Raw genomic sequence first — 21,443 nt, 5'->3', positions numbered from 1 at the left:
GGGAGGTCTGCTGGAGTCAATTGAGTGCACTATTAACTATGCCCAGGTCTCTGCTTGTTTACTCTCGCATTCTTGTCCCCAAATTCCGGATACCCAACTCCACTGTCGATTGCCGATTAAGTACATGCCGGGGAGGGTGAGACAATTGCATTATTCGTACCTGAAGAGGCCATGCATCATTGGTTCTTCCATTTGAGGAGCACATGGCACCTTCTACCACCAAAAATAAAGCTTCATATCACTCCACCGCATATCAAGTTTGCAAATCCATTGGACCGTGCCAACGTGGATCGTGGATTCCAGTTCAACGGATGCACGTGACTGTCAATCATGCCCTTATCGGTCATAGCCGGAGCCGAGGTTAATTATATGCCGTTGATACCGTTAACGCCCTTATACAATTGAAACCTTTCAGAAGCGCGCAGGTCCTCCATTTTCTCACCAAATATTCCACAACCGACCGCGATCCTAGCTTTTGAAAAGCAAAGTCGAAAAATGGCTGATCCGGCCCCCGCCATCTCCCATCTCCGCACCAATTCATGGGCGAACAACCTCATTTCTTCAGAGGACTACATACCAATTCCGACAGATTCCCGACGCCCGAAATCAACCGGCGAAGATGGCTTCATCGCGGAAACCCTTGCTACTCCCACCACAATCCCCTACTGCCTAACACTGCAACGGCGCAATCTCGCACCCGTGCCCTCGGAAGTCCCCGCCTGGCTCCCCGCAACGAAAGAAGATGCCGAGTCAGCCGCAAAGCCGACACCGGGAGTGAATCCCGCGGACGTTATAATGCTCTTTGATCTCCGCAGCCCAGGGATATCAGGCCACCCGTCTACTGTGCACGGCGGAATTGTCGCGTCGCTGATTGACGAGGCTATGTCCCTCGCTGTTGCGGTGCACACCAGTGCGCCTAGTGCCCATGCCGCCGAGGAAAATCCGCGCGGAAAGATTTTCACAGCCCAATTGGATGTGCGGTATAAGAGGCGGGTGGCTACGCCTGCTTTGTTGGTTATTAAGGCGCGGGTTGTTGGGAGGCAAGGAAAGAAATTTTGGGTGCGGGCTCAGGCGCTGCAGGAGGCCGAGGATGCCGGGGGACATCTGGAGTGGGCCAAGAGGAAGGTTGTCAAGGCTGAGGCTATGGCCTTCTGGATTGTGACCCCTGAGGCGAAGTTGTGAGCGTTCACAAAGTAGAGGCATAGACTGGAGGCTCGATGTCCCTGATCTTATATGTACATACCTTGAGGACGGTTGGAGCATGTACCAGGTACACATCCGACTTTGCACATACCTACAAACCATATACAGGCTGAGAAATGTATAGAGCATCCAACAAAACTGCATCGGAACTCAAGATCTATTCTCTGAATGTATAATATCTATCAAAACTCGACCATCTACAATTTCTCAGCCTTCCTTGACCCAATATTCCGGCTGGCACTAACTACCAATCCAACCTGCGTACTCAATGCAACAACCTCACCCGCCTCATCAAGAATAGTAACCTCCAGATCCGTCCGCCCATCCCTAACAACCTTCGTCACAATCCGACTATAAAGCCACTCCACACCCTCCGCAGGAAGGTGCTTCTTCATATCCACATTAAGCGTAACAGTGGGGTACCAGAACTTCGCCCTCTGCTCCGAAACAGAAGTCCCCTTCTCCTCCGCCACAGCAGTAGCAGACACTTGATCGAACCCATCCAACGCCATGGGAAACATATCGACCAGATACGCAACTGCCGCATCAGTCCACCGTCCATTCTGATCACCACCAGGCCGGAATCTCGACCACTGATCAATCCCCATACTCCCCGATCGCTTCTGCTGCGTCTCCCCAGTACCAGGCCCATAAAGCTCGAGCTGCGCAGCCGCTTTACGGAACTCCAAGAAAGGCGGGTCGAGCTTGGCCCAGGCGCCGTCGACGCCATCACGGCCCAGCTTGACCAGATCGACCGAGCCATCGGCGCGCGAGCCCGGCGGCGGAGGGGGTAAGGCTTCCAGCCTGTTGGTGCGGTGATACCGACTTCAGCCTCGGGCGGGCTGACAGTCACGTAGCCGGCGACCATGACTTCGTGTGTGCCTGGCTTCTTTTCGGAAGGTTGCAGGAGCTTGATGTGGATTGTGCTTGTACGCGCGCCAAGCTTGACATCTTCAACTTCTAAGATGGCGGGGCCGGAGGATGTGCGACGGAGGAAGGAGAGTTGCATGGAGATCGGGGAGGCCGGGGTCTTGTAGCGGGTTGGGTGGGCGTGAGCGAAGTGCGTTAGGACTAGTTTGTAGATTACGGCTGTTGTGTAGCCGCCGTGTGGAACTGTGGATTGTTGGTCATTATGGTCAACAGGGTGCGCGTACATTGTACGATTGAGGTCATCGTACCGGTTCCAATGCACCACTCCGGGGAGAGGTGGGCGCTGTATTTGTTCCCGCCTAGCGGGGTGACCTTGATGGCCTCCTCGAAGGCTGGGTTGACGGTGGACATGATGGGGAGAGATGGTTTTGCAGATTTGAGATGAAAGCAGGGTGAGGTTGAAAGGACAGGGGTATCTATAGAAGCATGATTAGTATACAATATGTAGTCTAATACCCCACCGCGGCTGTAGCAGTCCCCTGTTTATCACCCGTGGCCCGCATCGGCGTACCTCGGCATTTTCCCCACCTGGACAGGACAGCCGAACTGACTCAGCATATCAGATATCTAGAAACCTTATGGTTTGGTGGAGTGTGATACGTTTTGGGAATATCTGGGATGACATCGAAAGGCCGGGGAGCGGAAAAATATCACCTCCTTTTTGCCTCCATCTTTCCACGGTTATTTGGTCGGTTAGCCCGACGACAGATATCCGAGCATTTGCATCAACATCAATCCTCGCCATGCATATTCTCAGACATGAATTGCATATGTACTCCGGGCACCACTGAGAAATTAGGTATTCCTGCTGCTTGACTGAATGGAACATCGTGCGGCAGTTCAAATCCCCAGGCCCACCGTGTGACATTAAACTTGTGGGGCCTACAGGTACAGGTACATATGGAGGCTTATCATCTGTCAGGTCGATCCTCCAGGTCTGACCGTCTGTCACATTTCCAAATTGCAATGACGTGCAAGTCATGCTGGCGCTGACCATGTCAATCCTCAACTGCCTCCCGGGTTAAACGTTAACATCATTGTATCGCGGGAATCCAGTTATTCCTTCTTCGGTATCTTCGGATGCTCCAGACATCAGGCGCCGCGGGAAAGGAAACGTCGTAGTAATACGTTTCTAAACACGAGGCCAGTACTTCCATCGTTCAGAACGAGAATTCTTTGGCCACTCCCCGTTTTGGGGCCTGTTATGAGGATATCAATGCCGCTCCCGGCAAGGCGCGAGTGGATGACGCCCGCTCCCTCGTCTCCGTGTATCAATACCGCTGGGGCGACACTTGAATCTAATAATTGTCCGTTGAAATACTCTGTTCCAAGGATCACGGCCTTCCCATTCTACAAAGAGGAAGGTAAGCAGTTGGAAAACGCAAAACGTCCAGGATTTTGACCAACAAGGATTTTGCTTCCTCTTCCAAGCCTTTATCATCTTGTGCCCTTGGCTTTTGAAATACAGATTCATTAATTTTGTTCATGACGATCCCGACGTTCGGCTGGTTGTCGTTGGTGGTTTAGGGCGTGGCCGCGTGGGAGCGTTAAATTGGAATTGCGAGAAAGTGTCACTGGGCTAATTCTCGGCGAGCGTAAGCAGCAGTGGCATGGTATGCCTTTGAATATTGCCTTCGGAGTAGAACTTGTGGAAGACCGCACTCAAGAGTGATGGAACTGATTGCAAGATAAAGAGTAGCCCACTGCGGGGCCGCCCAACTGGGCAGCAAATACAAGTCATGTGATTTTGCGTCACCTGAGAAATGAGAATGAAATTCCCAGGCCGAGTGTTCGACACTGTCATTAGACTTGTGGGGCCTACAGACTAGTGACTACAGGTACAAGGAGTCTTACTGTCTTAATGTCTTATCATTTGTCAGGCCGATCCTCCAGGTCCATCACACTTCCAATGACTTGCGACTCTGCGAGTCATGTTGGCGCGGATGGGATGAGGAACATTACGTCGTGATCAAGGAACCCACCGCGGCACCGCCTCCCGGATTCGCCAGCCTAGACCTTGACTTATTGAAAGATGTGATTCAAGGTCATGACAGGGCTGTGCAAATGCCTTAAGAAGAATGTAGAACTCGAGATCGAACGATCTAATACCGATCGAAATTCGGAAATAAACTATGACATAGGTGCGCTCTACGATCGGTCTTGTTCGCTTCTACCGCGGATTGATTTGTCCGTCGGCGGAGCCTTGGCAGGCCTTGGCACCTCGCGTAGAGAGAGGGTCGAGGCAATTTGGCGATTTCTCCTGATACGAAAACGAGATCAGATCCATTTCCAAGGTTGTTAGAATGACAGCGTACATATAAGGGGATGCTATTTCCATGAATCCGAGGGCGACAATAATACCTAGTACATAATATACCATGGAGCACATCGTCGCAGGTAGGTCTTCTATAATGGCACAGGCTCAATCGTCCCAACACTAACAGAATCAAAAGCACGAGCGTCCTTTGGCTACATCGACCCCAACTTTCCCAACCCCGACCCTACGGACAAGAACAACACCTCAATAATCATCTATGGCTACACACCCTCCATCACGCTGGCCGCCTTCGCAGCCGCCTGGTTCGGCGTGCACTTCATCATCCACCTCGTGCGCACCATCCGAATCCGCAGCTGGTGGTGGATCCCCTTTACCGTGGGGTTAGTCTTCGAGATAATCGGATACATAGCACGATCGCTATCCGCCAAGAAGAACCCCTACAACCTCATCTACTTCATCCTCAACTACTTCTTCATCGTCGTTGCGCCCGTCTTCCTGGCCGCAGGCATCTACACGATTCTCTCCGCGCTGATCCCTAGAGTCGGAAGACGGTACTCGTTCATCCCACCAAGAGTCATTCTGGCCTTCTTCATCACCTCCGATGTCATCTCCACTATCGTGCAGGTCGCCGGTGCGTCGCTGGTTGGTGTGAAGTCTTCGCGCGGCGAGGATCCCGAGACCGCTAATAATATTCTGCTGGGCGGTCTTGCGTACCAGGTGTTCGTGATGACTTGTTTCGTGATTCTAGTGGCGACGTTTCTGTTCCGCGCTAGACGGGTGCTCAAAGAGCAGGGTCTGTCGCTCTTTTGCTTTGTCTTCTCCGTTGCGACTATTATGATTTATCTGAGAACTTGCTTCCGTCTCGCCGAGACGGCACAGGGTCTTATGGGTGAGCTGCAGAGTAACGAGATTTATTTCGGATGCCTTGAATTCGCGCCTGTGGCGCTGGTGGTCTTGCTGTTTGCCATCTGGCATCCTGGACATTGCGTGGGTGTCGTGGTGCGGGTTGATGAAAAACAATAGCTTCTGCATCGGAGCAAGTCTTGATTATATCTTTTAAGTCGTTTGGTTGAATGTATAGCGAGTTCAATTCATGTATATACTAAGTCTCCAATGGGAATCAGGTTTGAGTGTTACAAGTAGGTTACAACAATTCTATGGCGAAGCTATAAGTGGGACTCGGGGAAACCTAAGCAAGAGCAAAGCCAGTTAAAGACATGCACATCATGAGGTGCTGCCTAGGTAATTGTCATTGTCGTCTCTTGATAGGAATGTTGAATTGGGAGAGAACAGTCTCATTCACTGCGGCTTCGAAGCTGATTACTTGGACGGAGAGATCCTGCCATGTAACACCAGGTTCCTGCTTTTCGAATCCAGCAGCCAGGTTGCGTTCGTTTTGCTCATGGAGCTTGGACATAAGGCTCCCCCACGAATTCAGTACTTATTTGACATGAGATCGGTTGCAAGGTGTAAAATGCCACGCAAATACCTATGTCCTCCTCTAGAACCGCCGCATATGTAACGTATCGACATGATTAAAAAGCGCCTCAGAAATGTATGCTAGCATTAAAAATCAGTTGCAACAGAAGTGAGAACTCCATTCCGTTTCGCTTTCGTGTATTTCGTCTTCGCATGTTCATGACCCCGAAACTTTGAAGTGATATGATGTAGATCAAAAGCAAATAATCATCGCAGCGGCAACTTGGCTTGGCCGTTGGAGGCAGCCAATTGCTGCAGACAAGAGAGAACGCCTAGAGAAATTGAAAAGGTTAGCAAACTGTGTGGACGTTCGAAAATATCATCAGGAACATACCAGTAACACCCTGAGTCAGGGTAGCCTTGGCCTCCGTGCTGCGTGAACCCAATGTGACAGTCATAGCATAATCGACGGCCTTGGAACTCTGCAGCTTATTGGCCCAGCGGAAAACAGGCTCGTCCTCGCGATTGTCGCCAACGACGAGCAAGAAATCTGGCTTGACAGCTTCTTCCTTCTTCTCTGCAGCCGCCAAGACCCACTTCCAGACCAACTCGGCCGCGGATGCCTTGTTGGTATGAGTCGTCTCCACAATCAAAGCGCCCTCAACGGGCACAGCGTGCACGTCAAGGTTGGCGCACGCATCGTTGATATTGCCTGCGCATTCAGCGGCAGATCGAGCGGCAACGTGACGGTCCTCGGCGGATCCGTGGTGGAAAACAAGGGAGCAGTGGCGCTCCTCAATCCAGCTGCCCTCGACACGCGCCTGGAAGTACGCAAGGATGTTGGATACCGATGCCTTCCAATTCTTCACATGAACCTTGTCAGCAAGGTGGGTCCACGAATCACAGTTCGGCTCGCGCACAAAGCACCCGTTCTCGGCGATCAGGCCAAGGTTATTGACCTGTCGGAACAGGCGCTCCATTTCCTCTGGCATGCGCGAGCTCATCACATAAACAATGTTGTTGGGGTCATCGGTCAAGTCGGTAAGGGTTGTGATCGCGCGCTGCGGTGTAGTCAGAATAATGCTGCGTGGCGATCCCCAAGAGGCCAGGGTGCCTTCGTAATCAACGATCATGAGTCGTTGCTTAGACTGACGATACCGCTCGGTGAGTCGGGATACAGACAGTCGGGGGACCGCCATGATCTCTCGCGAAGATTGCTCGTTCCAGACGCGACTAAGAGTTTCATTGAATGATTTGACCCAGTTGGCAGTCGAATTCTTGAGAACCGCACGGTGGAGCTCTTCCCAAATCTTCTTCCTTTCCTCCCCACCACGAGTGAGGGCCGTGTGGATGGCCTCGGAGCACTGGCGGTAGTCCCAAGGGTTAACCAACAGGGCATGGTCTCCAAAAACTGACGCACTGCCGGTGAACTCGCTGAGAATCAATGATCCAAAGCCTTTATCGCCGCAGCGGCCATCCTGACAGTAGACAAACTCATGACTAGTCAGGTTCATGCCCTCACGCAAGCTAGTAATCATCAAGGCATCTGCGATAGTGATAAGCGCAAGGTACTGCGGGAAGGCCAAGTCTTGTTTGAGGAAGACCAGAGGTTGGTGAGCGAGCGTAGAGTGGGTGGAATTGATGCGCATCGCGATGTCAGAGATGGTCGCTTCCAACTCAGGTTGTTCTGTGGTGCTGGTTGCGACCTGGATCAACACAACCTTATCCGCCCATTCCGGGTAGGTATTCAAGAAAAGTTCGTAACTAAGAAGTTTCTGGCGAATACCCCGAACGGAATCGATCTTATCGCGTGCGACAATGAGGCGCTTTCCTTGATAGCGCTCCGAAATAGTATCAACCCATCGCTCCACATCAATCGCCTTGCGGCGCTTATCCCAGGAGGTCGGGTCGATGCCGATAGGGAAAGTGCCGACGTTGACAAAGCGGTCTTCCAACTGGACGCCTTCGGGAGTCGCTTCCACGCACAGGATGCGACTGCAGGTCTGGAGGAAGTGTCGACAGTATTCATCCGTCTGGAAACCAATGAGGTTGGCGCCAAGCATGCCCTCGAGGAGCTCCTTGCGTGGTGCCAAGCACTTGAAGACTTCCGAGGACGGGAAAGCGATGTGCAGGAAGAATCCAATCTGTGCATCTGGCAATAACTTGCGAAGCATAGCTGGGACCAGTAGAAGGTGATAATCCTGGATCCAGATCGAGTCACCCCGCTTCCAGTGCTTCGCAATGCGGTCGGCGAAAGCCTGATTCAACTTAACGTAATAAATCCATGAATGATCCTCATAGGCTTTGCTTTTTGGGTTATCCGGGATCTGATAATGGAAGACCGGCCACAGAATGGTTTTGCAGAAATGGGTGTAATGGCCGTCGAAGTCACCGTCCTTGACAAAGACGGTCAAAGAGCCATACTCATCTTCCAACTTCTCTGCGATATCTCTCCGGGTGTATTTTTCCAGGGCATCAGTGGGCATCCCCAGAGTGCCAACCCACATTAACTCATCCAAAACCCCAGCATCAGTTGCAGATCGCACTGCATTGCGCAGGCCACCATTACCCTGTTCGGCGGTCTCAATCGTCCATTCGGCTCTCGAAAATGATAATTTTCGGCTCGCCGTGCTGGCCTTTCTCAGTCTAGAGTAGGACGAAACGTGCTCGGGCACGGCTGGCAGCTGCGACATTGTTTCCTTGACGGGTCGAGGATCTTGGTGCTTCAGAATAGATGGCGACGGCGACGGGATTGCCTGTGGCTTGGGCTGATTGAGCGAAGTGGTGGCACCCCATAATGGGGAGTTTCCTTCACTCTCCGTGAAAAGTCGGTTATTCAGCTCACCGGTTGAAGGGAACGGGTATCCGGTTTGCTCCTGTTCTGCCTGCGCTATATTGGACGCGAAAATGCGCTCATGATCCGTTGTAGCGCCTGGCGTTAGACCCGGCACAGTGCCCGAACTAGGCTTCTCGAACAAGCTAGCGGTGGCGGTACTGGGAGGTGGAGGAATCCCTTCGACGATGGGATTTGCGGCTGGGGTAACAAGAGGGGGAGAGCGGCTGCGCGAGTTGTCGTTGACATGGAAGTTCACCGTGTAGGGCAGAAACCTAGATAGCCATGAATTAGCCGTGGTTGGAGGGAATTGAATGTGATAGATTGCATACAAAGATACTATCAAGACAGTCATGATGATCGACTCGGGTCCAGCTAGACGGATAGGCAGGATTGGACGCGCGGGGATAAAGTGAGATTCTATCTTGAGTGAATGCGCTAGAAAGAAGTAGGCGACAAGAAAAACGAACGCCTCTTGGGGCCAAGCGATAGCAAGCTGAAATGAAGAGTGAGAGTGAGACAGAAAAAAAAAGAAGTACTAAGGTTAGTTACACGATGGGTTTCTCATGACTACGTCATGTGAAAGATTGGCAAGTGGGCTGAATTTGAAGCAAGTTTGGACGAAGTTATTGCCAAGGGACACAATTCAGCCTGTTCTAGACGTTTCGAATCAAGGCCAACATCGAAGAAGGAAAACTTGTCTTGTCTCTTATCAGGCAGGATATTTGCGGAACCAAATAAAGTCGAAGATGCCACCTTCGGGCGACTTGCGTTCATCGTCTGACAAGATTGACTTCCACTGATTTACAGTCTTGATACTGCATTTACCCCACTTTAAGCTGGGTGAGATGTGATAATACGGTATTTCAAGTACAGAACTATAGCAAGCTCCTCTTTGATTGGCGGGAACTCCCGACGCCAAGTCACCTGACATGAGGTAATAATATCCCGCATAGTCCAATCCTTGTCCAAGTCCATCCACTTAAGCCATGACATTGCGTCTCACGTCCGCTCCGGTGTCTGGCGTTAAGAAACGAAAGGCTTCTGCTCCCAAACCCCGCGCCTCGCCTTTTGCTGCCCATGCACGCACTAAACAGATATCTGGTCGGCCCAGCAGCCTGAAGCCGACGGCTGATTCGGGATTTGATGACCCGCTTCCCGACATAGGCGGGTCTCGATTCATATCGCAGACTGCGCCAGTCCAGGATGTTCTACAGGCTATTCAGTATATTCGCGATGGAATGTTCGAGGAACTTCCAACGCGTGCAGGCATGAACAGCACACGGATTGCACAAGTTCTGAATTTACGGCGCTCGTTGCCTCCACTAGCCTCTGTGGCCCATGTCCATACCCTCTTGGACGCCCCCACGCAAGTGGAAAGGGAGATAGTCGAACAGATCAAGGCCGGCCGGATTCGTCGACTTATCATCCCTGGACGCGGCAATGATGCGGCAGGCCTGGGTGACTGTCTGGTATTAGCAGAGGACTGGGAGAAGCTGGTGCAGGGAAGCTCTGAATTAGAGCAACCGGTAAAAGGTGAATCATGAAATGCGAAGTTTACCTTGTTAGAGAACATGGGCTGACAGCTGCAGATAAATTTATTGATATCCTGAAACGGATTGGGACCTCGTCGGCAATATCGCAGGGGGTCTTCACGACGGATGAGTACAGGGCTCTGCTCCGTGCCGGATTTATCGTTTCCTCGTCGTCTTATACGCAAGGCACTTTAAGTATTGCCTCGCTGCCCAATCTGCCGCAGATGGCATCTTCGTCAGCAAGCCGAAACGAGTCTATTCCGCTTTCCGAGCGCCCAGTGCAAACCGCTGCTCAAGCTCGTGCTGCCACTCTCTTCCTATCGCTACCTAATACGGGCTCTTATCTCCGCTTGCTAGGATTAGGTCGCGCACATATGGTCGCTCTTCTTCGGCGATCCGCTTCTGGCGAAGCCCCTCTAGGGTTGTTGAAAGACCGTTGGGATGGAGCTGTTGAGACTGAGAAGAGCTTCCACGTAGCCAAGCGGGCTCGTGGCGAGTTCACCGGAGTCTTACCAGGTAAGACCAAGAAGTGGAAAGAGCTATATGGAATGAGCTTTCGGTGGGCACTAGAGGAAGCACTAGGCGCGGGACTAGTTGAGATGTTTGAGACTGGCAGCGTTGGACCTGGGGTCCGCTGCTTATAGTTACCGTTTATACCCCTGTAGATTAGTATTCAAATGACTTACGATGCACATCAACGTCCTTGGCAAGTTGGAGAGTAGACAATTCCAGGCATAGAATAATGAACATCTTGCAATCAATATTTACTTGAAAGCTCCATTTGCTCTGAGACTAGTCGAGTTCCGGTGATTAGCGGCCAGACCCCGAAGGCCGCGTAGCCCCCAAATACGAATCCCAATGCGCTTTGAAATCCAAGCCCGACTTCATCCCAAGGCCCGTAAACGACGTCAACGACATTGAACCCTTCAGATAAATCGATTTTCCTCCCTTGGAAGCTCTTCCTTCTCACATTGCCCTAAAAATCGCAGTTTTATCGATTTCCACTCTTCCAGCTCTACTGTTCTCTAATCAGCCCTGAGCCGATCATGCCGATAATTCGATTAAAACCACATTCCATCGCCACCCTACCTCATCACCCCAATATCCCAGAGGTACCCACAGGTTCAAACATCCAAGGCTTTGTCCGCGCCACACTAGAAGAAGCTCGGCCTCTACTAGACCAGCTCCCAGCGACACTAGAAGCGGACAGCAAGCTCCGTCCTTCGCCACCTTCAAAGGCACAAGTAAAGCTCTCACAGGGATGGCGAACCCTCCCATCCCGAGAAGGTCACTTCCCCAGCAAGGAATTCTGGGTATGTCGCGAAAGCGACCATGAAGATTCCAATGCTCTAGATGGCACAGCCTCGTGGTCCGAATTCAACGACGGCTTACGAACTAATCATGCTGAACACGAAATGGAGTACACGCCCAGCGTGACGAGCGTCCACCAACTACTAAACTGGACCGATTCTGAGCTATGGAACCCCAATACCTCGATGCTGGTCTCCGGCACAACGTACAAGCAATTCAATATCGAACGTAAGTACCCAAAATTGCCCCCAAAAAGCCATATAAAATACGACACGCACCCACTCACATTATGATGCATTGTACATATTCGCAGTCAACCTCATAGTCCACACCTTCCACCCAACGGTCCTAATCCGGCCGCGCGCCTTCATATCCTGGAGTATGTCAGCAGCCTACAATAACGGGCCCTACCCAGCAACAAGATCAGACGCAGACTGCGAAGAAGCCCAACCAAACGGCTTCATCACGGTCCAGGTGCCCTTCAAGTTCTACCTTGCCAAGCCCGACGCTGCGGACTCCCAGTTCAAGGATCTGTACGCGCAGATCATGCAGGCCGTCCCACCTGGGACGATCTTCGCTAGATATGCGAGTGTCGAGCACGTCAAGCTTCTCCCGCCTGCTGCGTCGTCGGCGTCTGCGGATGAAGGGACGCGTGCGTCGCCTCGTCGGCAGATCCGCTGGACTATGGCGACGACTTCTGAGGCTGCGGGGGGATTCCGAAGTGGGTTCAAAGGAGTTGGATGTTTGGGGGTGTGCCTAAGGCTGTTGTTGCTGATGTGGGATTGTTCATTGGGTGGAGTATGAAGAAGAGAAAAGAGAGGATAAATTCGGATGATGGGCGATCATTCTGCATAACTAAACAGAGGCATTGGCGGCGATGATTAGGTTTAGCGCGCTAAAAAACTGGCAGAATTTTTGGATCATGTGATGCATATAGTCTGAGGATACTACTGAGGTAAGATTTTCGCCGTATAAATTCGGATGATGTGCAGTTAGAAGGCTAAGGAGGACGGAGCAGTGAGCACTGAGCACGGTCAAAACTACGCGGACCCACTGGCTTATTTTACTAGCGGTAAACCCCAAAGCCTATGTAACAAACCCTATTCGAATATCCCCTCTCTCTCTCGCTGCACACACCACACACACACACTGCCAAGTTCACCATGACTAGCAGCGATATTGCCCTGCGTACCCATGTTGTAGCTTTGAAAGTACATACCAACAAGAGCTCTGAGGAAATCGCTACAGTCTGTGGTATATCCAGGGCTACCGTTGATCGGATGGGATCTATGCGAGGGCTATCGAACGCGGCTTCGATCCCACCAATCCAGGTACCCTTGCAGATAAACACGTGCAGGATAAGCCTCGCTCTGGCCGGCCAAGGAAAGGAGATCTGGACAAAGTTATCGCTATAAAGTCTCAACGTGATCCTAACGGTCGTGAGAAATCATATGCTGCTATTGCCAGTGAACTTCGCCTCCAAGGTGTGGAGATATCAACTTCAACCATATCGCGAATCCTAAAGTCTGCCGGGTACACAATGCAACAAAACGAAGCTGACCAGGATGCCTCGACTGATGAAGAAGATGAGAGCTGAGCGACTGGTTTGGTGTGATGGAAGCAGTAGAGCACACGCCCACTGGACCCTCGGAGATTTTCAAGAATGTTATCTGGTCTGATTGGAGCTCGGTTGTACTTCTACACCGACGTGGGGATATCGGATCTGGCGTAATGAGGATGAAGCTGTGCATAGCCACTAGATCCAACGTGTATACGATGCTGCGGCTGTTGATCAACTACCCTGGTACATTTGCCTGTTGGTTCTGGGGTGTTCTTTTCTTTCCTTTTCCAAAATGGGATTTACAGCATCGAGCGGACAGTGAATCTCGGCGAATTTGACAAAAGCCTTGGGACTCCCCCAGCATATTACCTCAATACCAAACATGCTTGGAACTTGAAATGCAGCTTCTTTCTTTCTGCTCAATCGTCAACTATTTGCAATTCGCCCTAGGTACCTATTTTACAAACATGTATCCTCACTATATCAAAAACCCTCACAGAATAGCCTTCCCAACCCCAAAGGCTTGCAACGCAGCCGACAACCCAACTACAGCAGCAGTATCATGAATACCATGCTTAGCATACCAAACCGTGCTAGCCCAGAGGACAAAGTTGGCAATCCCAGCAATGGCCTTATTAACCGGGTCCTGAAGAAGACTAGGATCCTTTGCCCACTGCCAGTGAAGAAGACCTGCTATAGTCAGCGATTGTTTGACCTGCTACGAGACAAGAACATCGAACTTACCAGTCAAGAGCAAGAATCCACTTCCCTGTATACACGAACGAGAATCAGCCACCATACCAAGAAACATACTAGATGGTAGATTAGAGTTGGAAAGTTTGGACGATACCTGATACCAGCCTACAGTCCCGCAAGCCCAGGGCTTTGTGCGTGCGATGGCTTTGAATCGTGGGTCGGAGGTCCAGTCTCTGCCTGCGATCTATATTACTCCATTAGTTGCTTTGTCTTAAGGTTGTGAGGGGTTCGATGAATCTTTAGGGGTAGTTAACCTACCGTGTGTCCGAGGGAGAGCAAGACGTAGGAAGCTGCTGATGCTTGGAGGAGGGAGGGAGCCATGGTTTATGATTTCTTGATTATGATGTTTATGGGTAGGTTGAATGGTTGGTCTATTGAGATATTGCCATCCTGCAGACGACTCTTATGATATCCTGGAAGTGGAGATGTGGTGATCGTCGAGGGTGCCTCGGCTCCTAGGGCTGTGGGCCGTGTGCAATTTATCGTCCGAGGTTAGTTGAATGTGAACGTGGAATTAAGCTACTGATCTTCGGTTCTTTTCGCCCCAATGTTTACCCCATAGTCCATACTATTTGATGCTCCTATGAGGTATGTACCCTAGACGGGGGCCGTGAACCTGGCCTAGCTCCAATAGCCTGTTATTCCATGTTTTGATGCTGCGGGTTCAGGACCTAGGGTAGGATGGTCGACACCACTCATTGAATTAGCTTCATAGGTACATATTGGTTGTTGTAGACGATCTTCAGTACATCATTTCCAAAATGTCTTGACTGATTTATGTTCCTGGGCCTACCTAATCACCAGCAGCTTGGGTCGAGAGGATAGGTAATGGAAGGAGATCATAGGGATAGTGTCCGACATTAATCCATTGAGATCCATCTAAGAGACATGGCGCATTCGTCGTGAGAGGTGGAGAATGTATTATGACTACCTAAGCCGGGAACAACAGCATAACAAAGATGAACTCCGCAATCCAGCATAATCCATGCACACCTTAACACAATCACGTAGACTCCAACTTGAAGTGATAGGGAAATTGATAGCAGGACATGTAAGGGGTCTTGTTCGCAATGTTTTCATTCCACTGCGATGACAGACCGTTTTGACGGGTGAAGAGAAGATAAAAGGAAAAGGAAAAATAGAGGGTAAAGAAAGGAGACAGTTTGCAGCCCATTCCAGACATGAAAGTAGAAAGGAGGCTAGAACGCAAAGGTATTCTGAATTATATGACCCCGGGAATGAGATGAGAAAGGACAAAGAAAATCTGATGGGAATAAAAAGCACCAGCGCCGGTGACGGTGGTGGTCATGAGGGCATCAAGTTTTTGACACCCAACGGAGAATGGGCTAATCAAAACATATCGACAAAGTGGAGGAGGGTGGAGAAGGAGGGAGACCGTTATAGCCGATTCATGCGGCTGACGGGAAGCCATATCGTACACACTCAAAAAACCGCAGACCCATTAACGCGGGCCGGAATTGTTGAGATTCACTTCCACTGGGGCCAGAGGAACCGAGTTTGACGACGCAACGTGCGCCCGCAGACTGGCGACTTCAGCGCGCAAGCCTGTCAACTCATCATGCAGTGTCCGCACATAAGCCCAAAGTTTGTTTACTTCATTGGGATCAGTGTGATTGGAATTATTGTCAGGCCCATCAAAGCCCTTGTGATGAGAGAGGCTGTGAGTGCTAGAGTGGCTGTGCGAAGGGGTATGCTTGGTTGCAGCTTGCATGCCAAATCGACCATCCGGCGAAGTCATACCCGGCGGCGGAGGCAGCTGGGGGGCGCCTGGCTGCGGCAGCGGCAACCCTAATGTAGGCGGTGCAGGATTTGTCGATTGATTGGTGCGACCGAAAGAAGACTGCGGGTGTGGCAAGGATTGTCCTATACCAGGGGAGTGTGCACGATGTGGCGGTGCGCTTTCGTGTTGCGATGAAAGTGCGTTCGGAGACAGTGGTTTGGGACTGTCGTTGATATTGCTTGGGAATATAGATGAGCCCGACGTGAGGCCCGCAGGCGGGAAAGTCATGTGTGTAGATTGCGATGTTGATGTCGACATGCTTGAGCCACCATGATTGGCCGGGGGCGGGAAGAGGTGGCTAGGGCGACCGGCTGCAATTGGTGGGTAGGTGTTCGACTGGCGTGGATGAAGTGAATCCGAACGAGCAATGCCATCTGCTTCATGTTTGCGAATGCTCGGCATGGTCAGTCGTCGCTCATCCTCCTCATCCATGCGCTCCGGCTCCGCTGTGTACATCAACCCATCCATGTCGTCCGTTTGCCCGGTCGTGCCGTCGCCATACTCGTCATCTGCGGCAAAGCTGCCCATACTCGCACGTCGACCTGCGCAGCCTCCTTGTCCTTTGTTGTGTCGTGCCAACGCATCGCCTCGGGCAAAACGACGTCCACACTTCGGACAGATATGTGGTCGCTCGCCGGTGTGTAGCTTTGTATGACGCTTTAGATCGTGTAGTCTTCGAAAACGCGACTGGCATGTTTGACAAACGAATGGCTTCTCTTGGCTGTGAGTGAGCAAATGACTCTTGAGATTATGTTGTCGGGTAAATTCGGTCGCGCAGTATGGACAGCGGTGTTTTTTCGCCGATGGAGAGCGAGGGCTACCTCGACTGTAGCCCGCAGTCGGTAGGCTGAGTCCGCGACGTGGATCATTCATATTACCGGTAGGCATTGGATATGAAAATGCCTTACCATCATGGTCAATCTCAGAAGGATCGCGCGACCGTCTATCTCCATCCTGCGAGGTCGACTCTTCAATTGGACCAGGACTAGCGACAGTCGAAGAATGCATTAATGAATTATGATGGGGGTCGTTAGACCCGTATGGGTCCGAGGAGTGCTCGGTCGCGTGCGAGTCGATCTGCATATGTTCGGGAGACGCATGGACCGAAGGTTCGTGGATCTGGGCCCCTGGCGACTTTTCGCTTGCACCCAGGGCCTCCCGGGCCACCTGTGAACTGTTTCTTTCAGCGTCCTTCTCATGCTCCGGCCGATCCGCCGGTGCGGATGTTGGGCTTGTCATTGGAGGGAGTTGATCTCTTGATCGCGAGACGTGTAGTCCGGCGCTGGCAATCGAGCTCAGACTGTCGGGTTTTGATGATTTGAATAAGGAAAGTGATTCAGAACTGGTGAGATTGTTTCCGGATATCGGGTTGGAGACGGCGATGGGCTCGTTCGACATCAACGTCGCCATGGAGAAAGAAGGTTTCGCGCCAGCCTCAAAGGGTGGACGAGCGAAAGCGATGGCTACTTGAGATGTCATGTTAGAATCATGCAAGGAATAGTTGTGGGAAAAGAGAGACTTGACTAACTTTCATGCACAGAGAGCTCAAAGTTGCAAAGCAGACGAGGTTGGGAGTGGGAAAGAGAGCGAAGGCCAGGGCGTGTGGGGCGGATTTCTCACGAGTGTGGCGCAAGCTGACGAGTGGTTTCAGCTTCTAACTTGTAAGGCCAAGAACCACTCGACCTTTCAGGGGTTTTGTCTAGAATAGCGGAAGAATGAGTGGATGACATTAAATGGGGGATAATTGTAAACAAGCGGAGACGGAAACATAAGCTGAATGACTGGAGATCTTGCGAAGTGGATGGAACAATGAGAACTAGTTGCTTACTCCATTTCACTCCGATCCCAATGAAAAGAAAAACAACGCGAAGTGGACGAGAAACAGGGAAGATTACGGTTGGTGGGGACAGAAGAGTCGAGGCTCTGGGAACCCTGAGGGGGTAGGTACCGGATACTTGAGATTTGTATGGTCCAGCCATCGAATAGTGAAGTACCCAGTACTTCCTTTAGATTGAGGCTGTGTAGACCGCCTCTGTGTGTGGCTGGCTCGTGGGGCACATCTCCGCTGACCTCTCATTCTCCAAGAACACGTTGCCTTACACTTGGATATATTTTACGAAGTACGGAGTAGATATCCCAAGATATCCCAAGAAGATATTGATAATGATATCAATGAGCCCCATGAAGAAGATCAGATCCATGTCTACACTATGTATGCTTACCCATTGACCCGATAACGCAGTACTTGACCATTCGGGTGATGTCAGATCACTTGTACCGGGTGTAATCTCCATTTCCTGGGGGCGAACTCCTTGTGGAGCCCTGGAGATCAGGTAAAGACTAAAGAGGCGCTGGGCCGCTGGCCTTGGTGGCTTCTACGGGCATTCTTTGCCATACACAGTGGAGAATGTAATATATGGCTCACGGGGTAAACTGTATCAGCCACATAGGCAGGGCACCACTCGGATGGTTTCATTCTATTTCTCACATCTCGGATCGTCCAACGGTGATACCAACGACGCATTGCTGCGCCATGTTTCAGCTTGTCAGGCAGTGTACCCGCCCATAGAGCATGATTTCCACTCATGATTATCCACCAGTACCTGACCCGGTTCTTCACAAGCCATAAGCTCGTTAGAAGGGCGCCTAAGAAGCTTGGTACTGGAACCTAATAGAGTATTAATACGCACCATGATACGTAGTCACCCCAGATACTAGACCACAGTATGTGAAATACTGATTCTCAAGGAGTTTCGCGGTTGCCTCAAATTCACTAAGGCAACCAAATGAGGCGTAGGTAACATGATTCCCATGTACTAGCCAGCTCAGCATAGAAGAAGTGTACCCACATCAATGGGTTCCCAGGGGCGTTGTCCATAAAGACGAGACGTTTCGGAGGCTCGGCTGTAAACATACCGTGAGTACCGAGTACCGAAGAGAAAGGACTAGGTTCCTCTCTCAGACGCGGTGATGACTCGCCACTGATCCAAGCTTTGGGCGCGCTCTAAGGTCCTATCCATCTATAAGAGTGTGGCTGGCGTCTTCGCTGACCAGTGATCAAGTAGGGAGCCACATACACTGTTCCGAACTCCGCTGCTTCATGAAGTGGCGTCCCGAGACCCATAGAGTGGAATAGCGTCCAGGAAGCGTGGTTCTCATACATGCTCAGATTGACAAGTGCACCCAATAGTTTTACACTTTGGGCCAAAGCCAACACGCAGTCCAGTGACCGGTATCATGCAACTGAAGATTGTAGATTCAGCCCAGCTATGTTATGGCAAGTCATCGGTTCGGCAAATCGGCTCTATTGTTCTACGAAGTGTCAGCGTCGCATGTAATACATTATACGGCTTGAGCTTCAAGGCAAAGAGCGATCACATAGCGAATGTAGAACCCAGAAAGCATAGAGACTAAAGCCCATCATTTCCGGGGACGACTTGTATAGACAAGTTCACATGACAGCGTGCGGACTCTTAGCATCACCACTACGCAGAATTCACTGATTCAGTAACTAGTTGTTGTATTGATTGACACTCATTGCGGCGCGAGGCATCGCCTATCAGACTATCTACGGCCGAAACTCGAAACTCTCACTTGACGGAATCCTTCGGCTCTGATTGGTCGGTTGTGAAGAAGCCCTAGTGGTGGGTGGCTTGTCATAAATAGCTAGTCCAGCCCCCTGTACACAATAAAGTCAAGCTATCGCCCTTACAACGCCCAACCCGGCAACCCCTATCCTCTTTCTACGGTCTACACCTTCGCAATGCCCGACAATCCAGCCTAAGTTTAGAACCGTAGGGGGGTCCGCGGGGGTCTCCCCCGCGTCTTTCGACTCAAGCCCAACAACTTGCATGCGCTGGATACGTACGACCAGTTCAACATCACAGTCGAGCTTAATACAGTCGTGCGTCAGCAGGGCTTGGATCTAGAGAGCGAGGCATTCCGTTCAGCATTAGAGGATATCCGAGTCGACCGGCGCCGGAGTATTTTGCACATCTGGACGTAGCGCAGACCAGATCGCCAGTTGTTTTCGGGGACGGGGTTGGCGAGGCGTATCCTGTATCCCTAAGGAGGCTTTGAGAATAGAAGGTTATTTCCCATCCGCGGGGCTTGGGGCTAACCGATGTTGGATCATCCCGGTCTTCGCTGTGGTCGTCTGGTCTCTGCTATTCTTAGTTGGCGACGATGTTGTCTAAGAGGATTCTGTCAGTCACGACCATAGCGAAGCCGACCAAAGCGAAGAAGAGGATGGAAGAGTGAGAATCACTTCGTTTAACCCCGAGCCTCGCGGATGGGAGATCACCTGCTATCCTCATAGCCTAGCCTCCCCGGGGATAAAGGATACGCCACGACAGTCCCATCCCGCAAAACGTCTACTGGCGATCTGGTCTCTGTCTTTATCCAGATGTACAAGGCATCCCGACGCCCAATGGTCTTCGGACTTGACTGCGGCGCTCAGCAACACCGATCCTATGTTCTTACCTCAGTTCCCTCAGCCGCCCTCCAAAACAGGCGATGACATTGGGCATTCCACCACCTGCGTCTTCCAGTGTACTGCATCAGCATTCTTGTGGGACGTCTGGGTTGGGAAATTCGTGGGCCACATCGCACGTGCCGGGGATTTTCTGTGTTTACTACTACGTCTTTGTGGGGGGCGTTTTTGGAGATTTCGCAATTTCTCGCACACCAACGCGAATATGAAATATCGGGCTTGCATGTCTTCTGCATTTTTCCGAGTCGAATCTGCTGACAGTAGTACCAAAAGTACATACAGAGAATTTTGGTCGTAGATAGGCGACGCTTCGCGCCGCAATAAGAGAAATGTGGAGGAGTTTCTGGATGAGCCGACGCAGAGATGGTACGCCGTGGTATTCCTTGACGGGCAAAATATGAGAAAGAGAGGAAAGAGGAGTCTCTATCTGCTTTCCCCCGCGATGAACATGCTGGTGCTAGAGCTGGGTTCTAGGGTTAGAGCCTTAGAGGACGCTCCAGCCGATTCGAACTACCTAACCCTACACAGTAAGAATGCTCTGTACTCTTGGCTAGTCTCTCGAATTAGCGACGGAATGAATTCGCTGAAAATAGCATCCGAGAACCCCTCTCCTCAAAGCTGACGCCCTTGACCAAGGGTGAAGGTGACTATGCGTTAACTCGCCACTATCACGGGTGTGACCGGTGTGCTTCACATCATTCGCGCATATGATCCCTGTAACGGAAATAGCTTCGAGTTTGGCACAGACCTTCAATTCATTTGTAGGATCCAGCTTCAAGTTAGCAAAATCGACATCTTCTGGCTCAAAAGGTGCTTAATGGAGTGTTATGACTGGAAGTCAGAATTGCCCTGACGAAAATCCTCATCCACTCGTTCACATCTTACCTATTTCCCTCCCATTTATTCCAGACAGTCGAGCGGTTCTACACTGTGTCTGGTTGGCTAGACGATCGGCGGATTAGCGCCGGGTTAGGGTGACGAAGGTGCATTGTGAGGAGCAAATCTGACGACTTCATTCGATCTCACCAGCTGACTCCACTGTGACAAGCTTGGCTAACCAACCTCCCACCAGTCACACTTCCCCTCAACATCAACAAGCTACAAATGTACTTGCAGCCACTTGCAGCCAGAGGGGGTTTGGCATTCTCGCAATCTTCCAATCATGGCCCTGATTCCACCCTTGCAAGCTGCAAATTCCCCTCTCCGGCGCTTACTCTGGCCCGGCTCGAGTGATGAAAACCGACAACCTGCATTTGGGTGCACCCCCTCTCTGATTGATATTCAAGGTGCTTCCTGGTCACTTTCTGACTATCGTCCTTTTCTG

The 21,443-nt window shown here is 51.2% G+C and overlaps 10 protein-coding genes across 10 annotated transcripts; 5 read left to right on the top strand and 5 right to left on the bottom strand.

The window, feature by feature from the left end:
- Positions 1–495: 495 nt before the first annotated feature.
- N7515_009972 (PaaI family thioesterase) lies at positions 496–1,182 on the top strand (the record flags this gene model as incomplete). The annotated part of the gene is made up of 1 exon (XM_056670715.1): positions 496–1,182. One exon carries the CDS (start codon positions 496–498, stop codon positions 1,180–1,182), a length of 687 nt encoding a protein of 228 aa, XP_056517088.1.
- Positions 1,183–1,400: 218 nt separating this feature from the next.
- Positions 1,401–2,484, bottom strand: N7515_009971 (thioesterase family protein; the record flags this gene model as incomplete). The annotated part of the gene is made up of 3 exons (XM_056670714.1): positions 1,401–1,999; positions 2,026–2,316; positions 2,382–2,484. The coding sequence occupies 3 exons, from the start codon at positions 2,482–2,484 to the stop codon at positions 1,401–1,403; spliced, it is 993 nt and encodes a 330-aa protein (XP_056517087.1).
- Positions 2,485–3,225: 741 nt separating this feature from the next.
- Positions 3,226–3,620, bottom strand: N7515_009970 (uncharacterized protein; the record flags this gene model as incomplete). Its single annotated transcript, XM_056670713.1, has 2 exons — positions 3,226–3,483; positions 3,522–3,620. 2 exons carry the CDS (start codon positions 3,618–3,620, stop codon positions 3,226–3,228), a joined length of 357 nt encoding a protein of 118 aa, XP_056517086.1.
- Positions 3,621–4,511: 891 nt separating this feature from the next.
- Positions 4,512–5,434, top strand: N7515_009969 (RTA1 domain-containing protein; the record flags this gene model as incomplete). The annotated part of the gene is made up of 2 exons (XM_056670712.1): positions 4,512–4,530; positions 4,587–5,434. The coding sequence occupies 2 exons, from the start codon at positions 4,512–4,514 to the stop codon at positions 5,432–5,434; spliced, it is 867 nt and encodes a 288-aa protein (XP_056517085.1).
- A 663-nt stretch (positions 5,435–6,097) lies between these two features.
- Positions 6,098–9,018, bottom strand: N7515_009968 (putative alpha,alpha-trehalose phosphate synthase subunit TPS3; the record flags this gene model as incomplete). Its single annotated transcript, XM_056670711.1, has 3 exons — positions 6,098–6,162; positions 6,225–8,938; positions 8,996–9,018. The coding sequence occupies 3 exons, from the start codon at positions 9,016–9,018 to the stop codon at positions 6,098–6,100; spliced, it is 2,802 nt and encodes a 933-aa protein (XP_056517084.1).
- Positions 9,019–9,652: 634 nt separating this feature from the next.
- On the top strand, positions 9,653–10,842 carry N7515_009967 (Stk19 family serine/threonine-protein kinase; the record flags this gene model as incomplete). Its single annotated transcript, XM_056670710.1, has 2 exons — positions 9,653–10,199; positions 10,256–10,842. 2 exons carry the CDS (start codon positions 9,653–9,655, stop codon positions 10,840–10,842), a joined length of 1,134 nt encoding a protein of 377 aa, XP_056517083.1.
- Positions 10,843–11,244: 402 nt separating this feature from the next.
- Positions 11,245–12,313, top strand: N7515_009966 (SRPBCC family protein; the record flags this gene model as incomplete). The annotated part of the gene is made up of 2 exons (XM_056670709.1): positions 11,245–11,737; positions 11,823–12,313. 2 exons carry the CDS (start codon positions 11,245–11,247, stop codon positions 12,311–12,313), a joined length of 984 nt encoding a protein of 327 aa, XP_056517082.1.
- Positions 12,314–12,672: 359 nt separating this feature from the next.
- On the top strand, positions 12,673–13,106 carry N7515_009965 (uncharacterized protein; the record flags this gene model as incomplete). The annotated part of the gene is made up of 2 exons (XM_056670708.1): positions 12,673–12,763; positions 12,853–13,106. 2 exons carry the CDS (start codon positions 12,673–12,675, stop codon positions 13,104–13,106), a joined length of 345 nt encoding a protein of 114 aa, XP_056517081.1.
- A 457-nt stretch (positions 13,107–13,563) lies between these two features.
- N7515_009964 (uncharacterized protein) lies at positions 13,564–14,147 on the bottom strand (the record flags this gene model as incomplete). Its single annotated transcript, XM_056670707.1, has 3 exons — positions 13,564–13,763; positions 13,815–14,010; positions 14,085–14,147. The coding sequence occupies 3 exons, from the start codon at positions 14,145–14,147 to the stop codon at positions 13,564–13,566; spliced, it is 459 nt and encodes a 152-aa protein (XP_056517080.1).
- Positions 14,148–15,288: 1,141 nt separating this feature from the next.
- Positions 15,289–17,106, bottom strand: N7515_009963 (C2H2 zinc finger protein; the record flags this gene model as incomplete). The annotated part of the gene is made up of 1 exon (XM_056670706.1): positions 15,289–17,106. One exon carries the CDS (start codon positions 17,104–17,106, stop codon positions 15,289–15,291), a length of 1,818 nt encoding a protein of 605 aa, XP_056517079.1.
- Between the last annotated feature and the right edge of the window lie 4,337 nt (positions 17,107–21,443).

Source organism: Penicillium bovifimosum, assembly GCF_028826915.1.
Source record: "Penicillium bovifimosum strain IBT 22155 chromosome Unknown utg000008l_segment0_segment0, whole genome shotgun sequence".
In the NCBI taxonomy this organism is placed as follows: Eukaryota; Fungi; Ascomycota; class Eurotiomycetes; order Eurotiales; family Aspergillaceae; genus Penicillium; species Penicillium bovifimosum.
This window is presented reverse-complemented; position numbering and strand designations above follow the sequence as displayed.